The 12,454-nt window shown below is 36.5% G+C and overlaps 3 protein-coding genes across 3 annotated transcripts; 2 read left to right on the top strand and 1 right to left on the bottom strand.

Moving 5' to 3' along the window:
* Nucleotides 1–4,821: 4,821 nt before the first annotated feature.
* LOC110766224 (L10-interacting MYB domain-containing protein-like) lies at nucleotides 4,822–5,461 on the top strand. The gene is made up of 2 exons (XM_021969511.2): nucleotides 4,822–5,184; nucleotides 5,282–5,461. The coding sequence occupies exons 1-2, from the start codon at nucleotides 4,822–4,824 to the stop codon at nucleotides 5,459–5,461; spliced, it is 543 nt and encodes a 180-aa protein (XP_021825203.1).
* A 237-nt stretch (nucleotides 5,462–5,698) lies between these two features.
* On the top strand, nucleotides 5,699–6,370 carry LOC148293906 (uncharacterized). The gene is made up of 3 exons (XM_088254644.1): nucleotides 5,699–5,828; nucleotides 5,914–6,249; nucleotides 6,282–6,370. The coding sequence occupies exons 1-3, from the start codon at nucleotides 5,699–5,701 to the stop codon at nucleotides 6,368–6,370; spliced, it is 555 nt and encodes a 184-aa protein (XP_088110770.1).
* A 2,264-nt stretch (nucleotides 6,371–8,634) lies between these two features.
* LOC110766234 (uncharacterized) lies at nucleotides 8,635–11,321 on the bottom strand. Its single transcript, XM_021969524.2, has 8 exons — nucleotides 10,872–11,321; nucleotides 10,683–10,773; nucleotides 10,438–10,583; nucleotides 10,094–10,337; nucleotides 9,886–9,990; nucleotides 9,578–9,760; nucleotides 9,288–9,492; nucleotides 8,635–9,122 (listed from the first exon to the last, which is right to left on the bottom strand). Exons 1-8 carry the CDS (start codon nucleotides 11,309–11,311, stop codon nucleotides 8,635–8,637), a joined length of 1,902 nt encoding a protein of 633 aa, XP_021825216.2. The 5' UTR covers nucleotides 11,312–11,321.
* Nucleotides 11,322–12,454: the final 1,133 nt, after the last annotated feature.

Raw genomic sequence — 12,454 nt, 5'->3', positions numbered from 1 at the left:
TTGAAAGTTGTTAAAAAATATTGTTTTTAAAGTCATTTGCACATGCTCTTTGTTGGGGTCTTTTTGTTGAGAGCTATAATGGGATTGTTAGACTACTGTGAAGTAGATTGAGCTCTCTTGCACCCCTATCTGAGTTTGGGGCACTAGGCCCCAAAACAACCGAAAAAGTTGAGACCTTAGGGAGTGCTTTGGTCTTCTTCAATGGCTCTTCAGTACATTGAAAGTTTTGATGAGAAGGATACATCAGCTACTGTGAAGCTATTGCTTGATGATAGAGGTGGAGCAAGCATTGGAAGGGGTTTGTTTAAAACATAATAGAACAAGTGTTCCAGCAGCTGCTATTTGTTTGATTGGGCTTCCGGCAGCTTGACGAATGCTTCGTTGCCCCTTTGGATTTCTCACAAAAAAAGTGATCCCATGATTTCAACTTAGCTTCATAAGATAAGTGTTTCAGATATGGAATAGGGTTTTTGAGAGAGAGAGAGAGAGAGAGATATATATATATATATATATATATATATATATATATATATATATAATGAGAAGATAGAATAACCAGAGTTTGAATCTGGTGCTTCCAGCAGTCGGAGAGTATGCTTGCCCCTCTGCTTGAGTTCAAGAACCAGTCCCCAAGAGTGCTTTGAAAAGCTTGTGGAGCCATAGGAAGCACTTTGGTTCCTCTCACCAACAAGATAGACAATTGTTACAGATCAATATTATGGCTTGACATGAGAAGCTTGTGGCATGGGAGCTGAGCCTTCATGAGTTTAGCATTAGAGAGAGAGAGAGAGAGGGAGAGAGAGAAAGCTTGGATTTCTTATGAAAACAAAGGTTCAGAGCAAAGGGAGAGGGAGATTTGGGAAGGTTTGATGAGGGAAGAGAGGAAAAGATGAGGGTGGAAGAATGGGTGGCTTGAGCAAATCTTCCAGTAGCTTGATGAAAACTTTGTCACACTCTTGGGTGTTTTTCCAGAAGAGAAAAGGGGAAGACATGGAATAACAGAGCTCGAAATTGAAGGGTTCGAGTAGTGAGAGGGGATGCTTGCTCTCTCTGGATGTGTTATTTTGCTGGGTAGAAGATGCCTCCTTTAATAGGCGTTGGACGCTCTAATTTTACCAAGTCAAAAATGGGCCTGAGTTTTGGTGCTCCCAAGCAGCCCAAAACTTCCACTCCTCAGTCTATCAATGGGCCTCATGATCACTCATGACTATCCAGGCATTTGCGTGGCTTGGGCCCACTTAAGCTTGTAGCGTGGCTTGGTGCCAAAATAAAGTTTTTTCGCTTGGCATTGCACATTGCTTAGCGTGTTTGTGCTCGAGCTTTCCCATATTGCAGTGGGCTATAGCCGGGCTAAACGGTGCTTGACGGGACAGTAAGCGCGGGTTCATAGAGCCAGTACATTTTACTGGCTCGTTACGACCTCTATGCATGGCGGGTGGTGTGTTTGCTTGGCGTGGCATGTGGACCATAACTTGCGCAAGTGCATACGACAAATTCTTGCATACCCAAATCAGGCTTCTTTCCTTATTAAGTGTTGTATTGGACCAGAAATATATTTGGGCCTCAACACTCTTCAACCATTCTCTTGTGCAAGCCTTTATTTCACGTGCATCTGACAAAAGCATGGGTTGCTTCTATTCTTTCATTGTGGCTCATGGTTTTTTATTTCAAACGGTTGTTTCCGACAACTTGTTATTTAAATTGAGCACACAATATTATTTTATAATATATTGCTCCATACTCTCAATGGCTGGATATGCAAATTGCATATACCTTCTTATTTTATTCTCTTGATCAGAACATTTAATCTTTCCTCTTTGAAACTTGTTTTCATCAAAGTCTATTTAAACAATACTTGTCTTTGATCAAAGGTGACCATGCAGGAAAATAGGTGCTGCACTTTCCTTTGAAATATGAAGCAGACCATTCATTCATGAAGGAAAAACAGAAATTGCAGATACACTTAAAATCTTATGCAGTCATGTTTATAGTTTTTGAAAAACAATTCTAATTTTCTATTGAGCATTAAAAAAACAATTTGTATTACTTCAGCCATTGTGATTTAATTGAGTGCATGGTTATGATTGCATAATTCATTGAAGAACTCCAAATTAAATCACATTGATTTTGACTGAAGTTTTATTGTTTCATTGTTGTTATTTTGATTTAAACTATATGCTTCAAGTTCATTACTTTTAGTTTAATCATCACAACACTTAGGTTCATTTGTCTAGCTCAATCATACTTTGTGATTGAGATAGATGAATCAGTGAAACCATAACTCACATCATACATCAAACTACATGCAACTTGAGCTTGGTGCTCTTGAGAGGATTTGCTACTAAGAGATAAAGAAAAGGTGCTTTATGAAAGGTTGAATTGTAGCTGCCTATAGGTGATAGATGAGCTAAGTTTTCTTTCGTTTTTCTTGTATTTTTTAATTGAGTAGATTGGGTATCTCCTGGCTTGGTGTCCCCAGTTTTTCCTTTGTTGGGTTTCCTAGGTTAACAATTATCGTGTGTTATTTACATTCCACTGTTACTAGTTTTAATTTATTAACCATGAAATTGTTTGTGTTTGTGCTTATGTGCTTTTAAATAACATAATTTTTAGAAAGGGCAGTCTTTTTCTTCTCGCCTACTACACCCCCCCCCCCCCCTCTTATAGGCTTTTAAAGCTTAGGGCCTAGTTTTACACACGAACGCCAAAATCTAAGACTAGTGCAAACTCACATATATTGTACGTAGCAAATCCATGCCACAAAGAAACTATTTCAATAATCATAAACAAAAGTCCCCTACAACTATTACATTAGCCTTATTTATAGGCTTTACAAGACTTGGGCACCAAGGTTACTTGGTCCAAAAGTAAACTAATTATCTATAAAATCACACATAAATAATAAAAGATATCCTAAAACTACCTAAATAAGAAAATAATAATATCTGATGAAATAACTAATTAAATGATAAATATCTATCTTGATCCACCCCCTATGCTCCTGCATCACAAACCCTCTCACTCTCTCTAACCCAAATCCCTCTCTCCCTCTATCTAAACCCAAACCCTCTCTTGCTTAGTACCCGTTTGGCATTGCTTATTTGGAGTGATAAGTGATTTTTAAAAAATTTTAAGAAGCCCAACCCGTTTGGTAACCTATGAGAAAATCACTTATTATTAAAAATTGATGTGGGAGAAAGCAATAAAGGAAAGCAGCTAATGAGCTGCATTCAATTTCTGATTATATGATAATCAGATTTGAGGAGGCGCTGAGTTTAATGAATATTACAAAATTCCGAAAATACCCAGATATGATTTCACGCTCTCCTCTTCTTGTGCGTCTTCTCCTTCCCACGCCGCAGGGCACTCTTCTCCTTCTCTTCCATTCTTCCTCCATTTTTTTTCTTGTTTGATCAATTGAAGCGCCCTCCTAAGAAGCCACAAGACTCAAGTAAGAGGTATATTGTGTTTATTTCTTCTCAATTTCATTCTTCCTTCTTTCTCTTTAAGTTTTAGGGTTTTAAGTATCAATTGTTATTGTTGTTGGTTTTCTGTAATACGATGGTTGTGTTCTTCTGTGCTCTGGCTCGTGATGTTGAAGCCTGCTTCTTCTGTGCTCGGGCTCCAGAGACACATCAAATTGACTAAGCTGGGCATTGATGGTTCTCTGGTTCTAGACTTAATGGGATTAATTTTTCTTTTCAGAAATTTCAAAAAATAATTGTGAAGTGTCGAAATAATTAAAGAGATATAAAATGTCACGCCCCTGGAGGCTGGAGTTGAATCCAAGGGATTATGGGTGGTCTGAAAACTTTGATATTTCGATCTGGTTACAGAGAAATGGTTGTTTTGTTCATACCCTGTTTTTTTCCTTTTTTGATCAATAGTTCATGCTTTGTTTGGACTTAATGCTCCAGCAAAGAGTCTATCAATCTAGCATTAGACTAATTGAATCGATTGACTTTGCAAGGTTAGCATTTGTCCTTTGAAAAGGAAAGAGTGACTTTAGAACTAGTTGGCTTCTACAGGTTCCAACAAAATCTGTTCATATCTCAACGATAGCTTACTGATGTGCCCAATTTAACATGGCACACTTCCATTTTCCCTATACGTTATATATAATATTTGATTGAAAGATATTTGGGTCATTAATAGTTAATGTGCTTTGATCATATCGTTGAAACTGTTGAGGAAAGCTTGTTTTATTTTCATGTGTGTCTGAGGAGGGAAGAAAGTTGTGTTATGAAATTTTATTGTGATGGCAACCTTTTGGTTTATTTTGTAGAGTTGAATGACAAAAGCCTTTGAACAGTAAGTGGTAGTTTGGGGCTGGGATTATTAGAGGCGTATAGTTCAACTTTGGACATTTTATGAGACTTTTGGATTATAATTTATATTAGTGGGATGTTTCACATAGAGCATGCTTTCCAAAATGTGGTCACTGTTTTGGGAACTTTTATTGCTGGAATACATTTACTTGTCAGTTTATTGTAAGATTTCTTTTGACAATGTGGTTTACTCAATTTTTACTTTAATTATGTGATAGGGTCTATCTCCTGAGCAATTCAAGATTGTGATTCCTAAAATTCTTACATATTTCGCGATATGAAACTTTTCTCTTTAATTTTTATCAGCAAAGCTGTATTCATAGTTCTCCTTAATTTTATCTTTTTGCTAGTTTGAACCATCCATGCACTGTTTAGATTAGATAAACATCTATGCACTGCATTTGAGTTGTGGCTAGTTTGGTTTGTTTTGTAATTCCCTTGTATTCCTATTATTTTCTTTTGTACTTATATATAATGTCTTTGTTGCAATAAGATGTCAAAGAAGAATAGTAACTTCACCACAACTGAAAATGTTGCAAGTGGATCCCGAAAATTGTCAGCATTGTGGAATGCTCAAACTACAGCCATCTTCATTGACCTTTGTATCAAGGAGGTGGATCTAGGCAATCGTCCCGGTACTCACTTTAATAAAGTTGGATGGGCAAGGTTGGTTACAAATATTAGTAAAGAGATAGGAAGACCGTATGAAAAATTACAATTGAAAAACAAGTGGGATTTACTAAAAAAAGAATGGAAATTATGGAAAGATCTAAAAGGGAAGGAAACTGGTCTTGGGTGGAATGTTGCTAAGAATACCGTTGATGCATCCGAGGAATGGTGGCAAGATAAAATTAAGGTATTTTAATTTTTTGTTCTTGTTTTTAATATAGTATAGATATCCATTTTTTTTAAACTATAAATTCATTATAATATTTGTATATGTCATAATGCAGGCAGAACCCAAATATGCAAGATTCCAATTTGAGGGTATTAGTCCTGAGATGGAGGAGAAGTTAGATATGATGTTTTTGAATGTCACAGCCACTGGTAAGCATTCTTGGGCACCTTCATCTGGTGTACTTCCAGTTGAAAGTGATGATGATGTCAACCAACTTGAAGTTAACGGTGATTAGAATGAGTCTGTGCCAATTGAAACAATTCAAATTATAAACAATGTGCAAAAAAAGAGAACTAATCAATCACTTGAAATTCAAGATAATAATGAGAAGAAAGGTAAAGGAGGGGGGGAAATGGGAGGTGCTGCAAAATTATCACTACAAATTGAACGTCTTGTTGAGGTGGTTGAGAGCAGGAGTATTGGAACATCAATGGCTAATATAGTTTCACAAGGAACTAATATTGCTGAAGTGATGGCTGCATGCAATTTTGACATGCAATTTATATTTGCATGTGCTGGATGGGAAGGCACGGCCCATGACACAAGGATATTTCTATCGGCTTTACGTGATCAAAGTTTGAATTTTCCTAAACCTCCAAATGGTACTATTTCTATCTAAAGAAAAAAAATTCATATAATTTATATTTAAGTTTTTTACATTGTGAATAATCTATTAAATTTTTTTAGGAAAATATTATCTAGTAGATGCGGGATACCCACAAATGAGAGGCTACTTAGGACCATATAAAGGTGAAAGATATCATCTTCCTGATTTTCGTAGGGGTGTTCAACCGATGGGTCATAAAGAGGTATTCAATCATGCACACTCTTCTCTTAGAAGTGTTATTGAACGCACTTTTGGAGTATGGAAAAAGAGATGGAGTATTTTACGAGACATGCCTAGTTATCCTTTTGTAAAACAAGTCAAAATAGTTATTGCAACCATGGCACTTCATAACTATATAAGAAGACATGCCAAACGTGATTGTCATTTTGATGAAAGTGAAGATGACCTAAATGGTACTCAAGATGAAGAGATTGAGAGAGAGAGGTTGATGCCCAACAAGAAGATGGTCCTGTAACACAAGAAATGGAGGCATTGAGAAATCATATAGCCGCAAGTTTAATGAGTTCATCTGCTTAGAAATGTATATGATTGCTTGTTTATGACTAGTTTAATTTTTGTTATGACCATATTATTGAAAATATATTTATTTTTAATGGAATACTTTATTTATTTTATAATTAAAATAATTTTTAGGGTGTTATGGAAACATATTTAATACAAAAAAAATTATATAAGCTAAAGTGAAAGTGCTTTTCCTTTTACCAAACACTTGAACAGAAAAGTCATTTCAGCATAATGTCCTTTTTAGTCATTATACACAGCTCACAGCACTTTTACAAAAAAATTTACCAAACACTCAGAAATTGATTATTGTACAAACAGCACTTATAACAAAAAGTTTACCAAACGCCAAACTGCTTTCTCTCACAGCTGATTTCTCTCACAGCAAATCTAACAGCGATTATTTTCATAGCACAGCAATGCCAAACTGGCCCTTGCTCTTATCTGGAAACCGTCTATTCCTAAACCCTTTCACGCACTGGCGGACCTATGCAGGCGCAAGAAGGTGCACCTGCACCTTCGGTCGCCGGAAATCTCCAATAAAGCTGCTGGAGTTGCACCTTTGCTCTGGCTACTGTTGCACTCCAAGTGTTTGAAAAAAAGCTTAAGCAAACTTGCTGGGTTCCTTTCTTTTGTTGCGTGCGCATCACAGCTGCTGTCCTTTTGTTTTTTAAGTTCTGAGCAAAACGACGTCATGTTGTACAAGGCCCCCGAAAAAAGAGAGGAATAAACATGTGAGTGTGACTGCAATTCCTACATGCTATTTAGTATATGATAAATCAATTGGGTCATTGGATGAAAAACAAATTGGGCCTTAAATAAGGATTGTCCTTGCATAAATTTGTAGGGCTGCAATATTAATTATCTATCAAGTCTGCAATGTTAATATCGATCAAGTATGTATAAAATTGCATTATTTAAAAAAAAGAAAAAGAAACCAAGTTTGTATAAAATATTGTCATTATTTTTGTGATATGAAAGCTCGCGGTGAACAATTGTAACTTAATTGTAATGTTATATTTTTTTTCTATGAATTACAAATGACATTAATTAGTATTGTTTAAATTCTAAGGTATAGTTTTTTTTTTGATAGGAAATCCTAAGGTATTTGGTTGTCTATCTTTTTGGTGTTTTTTTGTTGTTGAGCTTTTAGCGTTTTAAAAATTGCCCCTTCCCTGAAAAATTCTTGGGTCCGCCAATGCTTTCTCGCCTGCACCCTTTAGGTACTGCCTCATTGTAAATTCCTTCTTATTATTATTTTTTTCTGTTATTTATCCACGTATATATCGTTTGAAAATGTTTTGTTTTGTTCTCGAAGTATTAGAGCATTTGAAAGAGAACAATATATATATATATGCATGAAAGGAGAAATGCTTTATGAACCCATCTCATTGCGTTATGTATTTTCAATTGAAAAGTGGCTTTGTGCGCATGATAACATGCATGTGAATCTTGAATTTTTTGTTTTTTGTTTTAAATTGAAAAATAAAGTACCACTAGATTTAAGTTTAAATTCTAGCTCTGGATCTTAATAAATATATAAATGCGAGCCATAAAGCTCCAATAAACACTCTTAGAGCCGTTTTCACTTTGAGGGGGGAGGGCCACTATTCTCCCCCCCCTCTCCCCTCTTCTCTTCCTCCCTCCTCCTCTTCCCCCATTTTCAAAGACAAAAGGTTTTCCCTATTTGTCTTCGTTTTGTTATGATTTTCCTCCAATCATCACAGACGAGAGTTTTGTTTGTATTGCTATGGCTTGGTTTTTTCAAACTTTATCTCATTTTTATTATTCTTGAAATCTTAGTTGGGATGCCTATGCCAACGTTTCTTCAATCATGAGTGATCATTAGTGGAAGCTCACCAGATTGTCTTAATTTTGATTTTTTTTTTTTTTTTGTCTGATCCTAATTTTGATATTAGATCGCTCTGTATAGCTCTTTGTGCCAATAACTTTTTTGGTTGATTATGACTGCAATCCTAGAATTTCTAAACAAAAATTTCCAATAAACAAGTTTTATTTGGACCAGTACAGTATTCGACAATATTTTAGCTGCTTGCTTGTGCCATTTCAACTAACGATTGATATTGATAAGGTTTTATATATATATATAATAATTACTAGCAAAGCACATGTCGAACAGAAATCAAGGATCTTAAATATACAGAATAATCTAATTTATAAAGTATCTCAAAAAACATAAATTATAGAGTTATCAAAATGCAAACTAACTCCCTAAAAGACTAGGAAATGAAAGAGAGACTAGAAGTATACTAAATTGACTACAACTGCTTAACAGAATCAGTTGTAAGTCCAAAATCAAAGGGAAATAGGGGATCATAATGAGCATCGCCAACATTCATAGGGAGCTGATCCACTGTCTTGAACCATGTTCTAGGCAGCTTCCCACTGAATCCATAATCACCAAACAAAACATCGCTAACTCCTTGTCCTTCAGTTCCAGGTAGCCATGCAGCCACAAGAGCATCCATCGACGAAACGTAAGGCTCAATGACAACGGGACGGCCAGAGACGACAACAACAACGCACTTCACCGCGCCGCAGACGTTGGTGATGGTCTGTGGTCCTGGCTCTGCAATTGTCAAGTTCAAACTATCCCCCTTGGTCTCCGCGTAGGGTTGCTCTCCAATGACAACAATGGCGTAGGAGAAGTTGTTGGACTTGAGAAAATCGGCATCAGGGTTTTCACTGAACACAATTTCTGTGCTGGGATCAACTGCAGCTGTGATGGCACTGAGGATGGTGGTTCCTGAACACAATGCACATAAATTAAGTTAATTTAGAGAAACAGTGGTTGAGTTAAATTAAGCACAAATTAACGACAATTAAGTATATATACAATGAGATTGTAGCTCAAGTGGTTCTCGAATATCGCTTGTATCAAGAAAAAAAAATACGTTAAGAAGATACCAACCAGCAGTGTAGTTGTTGCCACTAACTCCTTGCCAAGTGAGACTCCAACCACCACATTGATAGCCCAAGTTGTTGGCATGGGTTCCCGCAACTAGTATCCTTTTTGTCTTCTTTGGGAGTGGTAGGACTGGTGTATCTGCAGTTTCTCCGTTCTTCAACAGGACAAGTGACTTCCTCACTGCTTCTCTTGCCAAATCTCTATGAGCCTGCATGTTATATATAAGATATGTTATGAATTGGTTCAATTACTTATATTTTAGAAGATTCAGTATAAGAGATCAAATTAGTGACCTGGCTTCCAAGCTTGTCAACAAAGCTCTCATCTGCCAAAGGGTTCTCAAACAGACCCATCACGAACTTGACTCTCAGAATTCTCCTAACAGCGTCGTCGATACGGCTCATGGGGATACGTTTGTTGTTGACATGGTCGGTTACAATGCCAATGAACTCGGTATGATTGAAGGGAACCATGACCTAAACAACACCAACAAGCAGTTTCAATATCAGAAAAATGAACCCCTTTAAATATGAATACTAATATTCTGCACTGTACTGATAACATCTATATATCATATAACCAAGATAGCAACTAATTATACCATGTCAATGCCAGCTTGAACACCAGCAAGAACCGCTTCTGGGTAATTCGAATGGAGCGGATAGTTAATTTTGTCGATACCCTGCCAGTCGGAGATGACAAAGCCCTGAAATTTGAACAATGACAAGGTTAGTCCTGCTAATTAATTCATATCCCCGTATAGAATAATTTGAATTTTGAACCAACTAATAACAGTTTGATTGTTTTACCCTGAACTTAAGGGTGTCCTTGAGAAATTTGGTAACAAGCTCATGGTGAGCATGCATCTTCTTTCCATTCAAACTTGAGTAAGAGACCATGATAGTGGACACACCCTTGATGATAGAATGGTAGTAAGCAGGCATGTGGATGCTCAACAATCCATGCCTATCAATCACAGTGTTGTTCTCATTTATACCCCTGGTTGTGCCACCATCTCCAACAAAGTGCTTTGCACAGGCTGCTACCTTATCCCTATATCACAAATAAAAGGTTTTCGAGATAAGAAAAGAGAAAATGGAAGTACTAAAAACATCTTCGAAATCATCACAACTTTATTTTTCTGAGCACTTACTTCCCACCCACATAAGGAACGCCCTTCCGGGAACCAGCTGGAATTTCGCCTTGCAATCCAAGTATGACATCAGTCATTTGTATTACGACTGCAGGATCTTCGCTGTAGCTCTCGTAGCACCTACCCCATCTCGGATCTCTGCAGACCTATTGTACATTAAGGTTTAAGATTATTAATCAGTGATCAGTATTAAAAGAATATATATCACACGCAAAAACTGTTCAATTATTGGATTTATAGCATACCGCAATGCACGGTGCAAACGCATAATTAATGCCAGTAGCTCTAACTTCAAGTGCAGTTGCAGCACCAATCTTCTTCACAAGTTCCGGATCCCTGGAAGATATTGGAAAATTTTCATACAAATCAACATTAATATAGATATAAAGATATATAAAGATGTTTAGTATATCTTTCAGAGAATCACTTATTACCTGGTGGCTCCAAGTCCAACATTATGTGGGAAAATGGTGGCCTTATAAACATTGTTGTGCCCATGAACAGCATCAATGCCATAAATCATAGGGATCCCAAGCCGGCTTGAAAGTGCACCCTTTTGAAACTCATTGAACATGTTGATCCAATCCTGTGGACTAGCCTGCTCACGCGGCACACTCCCTCCGCCACTCAAAACACTGCCTAATGAGAAGTCCCTCATGATCTCAGCTGTGACATTGGCACGGTCCAGCTGGGTCATCTGCCCGATCTTTTCTTCTAGCGTCATTCGACCCATCAAGTCCTTAATTCGCCTATTTAGCGGCTGCTTAGGGTCCTTGTATGCCATGTATTCTGCTCCTGCTTGTGCCATGGCTCCCCAGCAGCATAACCACAGAAGTCCTACTAAGATGACTGATGAACTTGGTCTTACCATCATTGAAATCTAGTCAAACCTGCACCAAAAATCATAATATTAGTTACATTGCTCATACTATAGTCAAAATAAAAACCCTAAACAAGAGGAAAAAAAAACACAAAAACAAGGCGAATTCCGAGAATGCACAGACCTTGATCAATAGAGAAGGAGATACCAATGTAAGACTGGCTGAAGAATTGAGTGTGTATTTATAATGTAGGTGAGTATTTAAATTGGGTTTTACTTGAATATCCGGATAGAATTAGAGATATCATAGGATAAGAAGAACCAAAAACTAAAGTCTTCTAATCTGACTTGTAGAGATTCTGTGGAAAAATTTTAGTTTCTAAGTTTGTCTTGCAGTTTTAGGAAATCATACCAAACTATAATAGTAATAATGGGTTTATCCATCTTTCAATCGAATTTGGTTTAAGAAGATCTATCCATATGGAACTTTACTCACTAGGATATGTTGTTGAAAATAATTATGCAAATACATAGACAATGCCGAAAACAATACTTTCACGTGTTCATTATCAACTATATTATTATCAAACAATTAATTGTGTTATATGCTGCAAAAACTATAAATAAAAAAAATAAAGAAAAGAAAGTGTACATCAAATCAAATTAATAAGGAATCCTTTTTAGGAAAATAAAGGCGACGTGATGTTGGAGCCAACTCACAATGTGATTCAAATCATCTAAAATTTAAGGAAAATGCTAGGGAGACCAACTTGTGTACCAACTCTCTAATAGAGCGTGGGACCCATTGTATTGATGGGCTCCATCTCTATTAGAGAGTTGCTACACAAGTTGGTATCCCAAGTTGGTCTCCCCAGCATGACCCAAAATTTAATATCTTCCTTATCCACACACAAAAATTCAATAAAATAAGGGATTTTTAATTTTTATTATCAGGAATCTAAATCCGTCATGCTTTGGAATTGCTAGAATTCTATTGGTACTTTAGGTAGCATTGTTTTGAGAACATAAACGTCTTCTTTCCTGCAATGATTTCCTTATTATGCTATAACCTGTTCTTACTTTTTTCGTTCATCTTACATTATAGATTGTGCGTATGATATGTTCTTTTCTTATATTATATATGGTTTTCAGTTTTCCTTCAAATTATCATTGAAATCTGTATGCATAAATCATTAG

This window comes from Prunus avium, chromosome 6 (assembly GCF_965620075.1).
Source record: "Prunus avium chromosome 6, drPruAviu1.hap1.1, whole genome shotgun sequence".
Classification (NCBI taxonomy): Eukaryota; Viridiplantae; Streptophyta; class Magnoliopsida; order Rosales; family Rosaceae; genus Prunus; species Prunus avium.
Note: the sequence above shows the minus strand (reverse complement) of the source record. Positions and strands in the feature narration are given on the sequence as shown.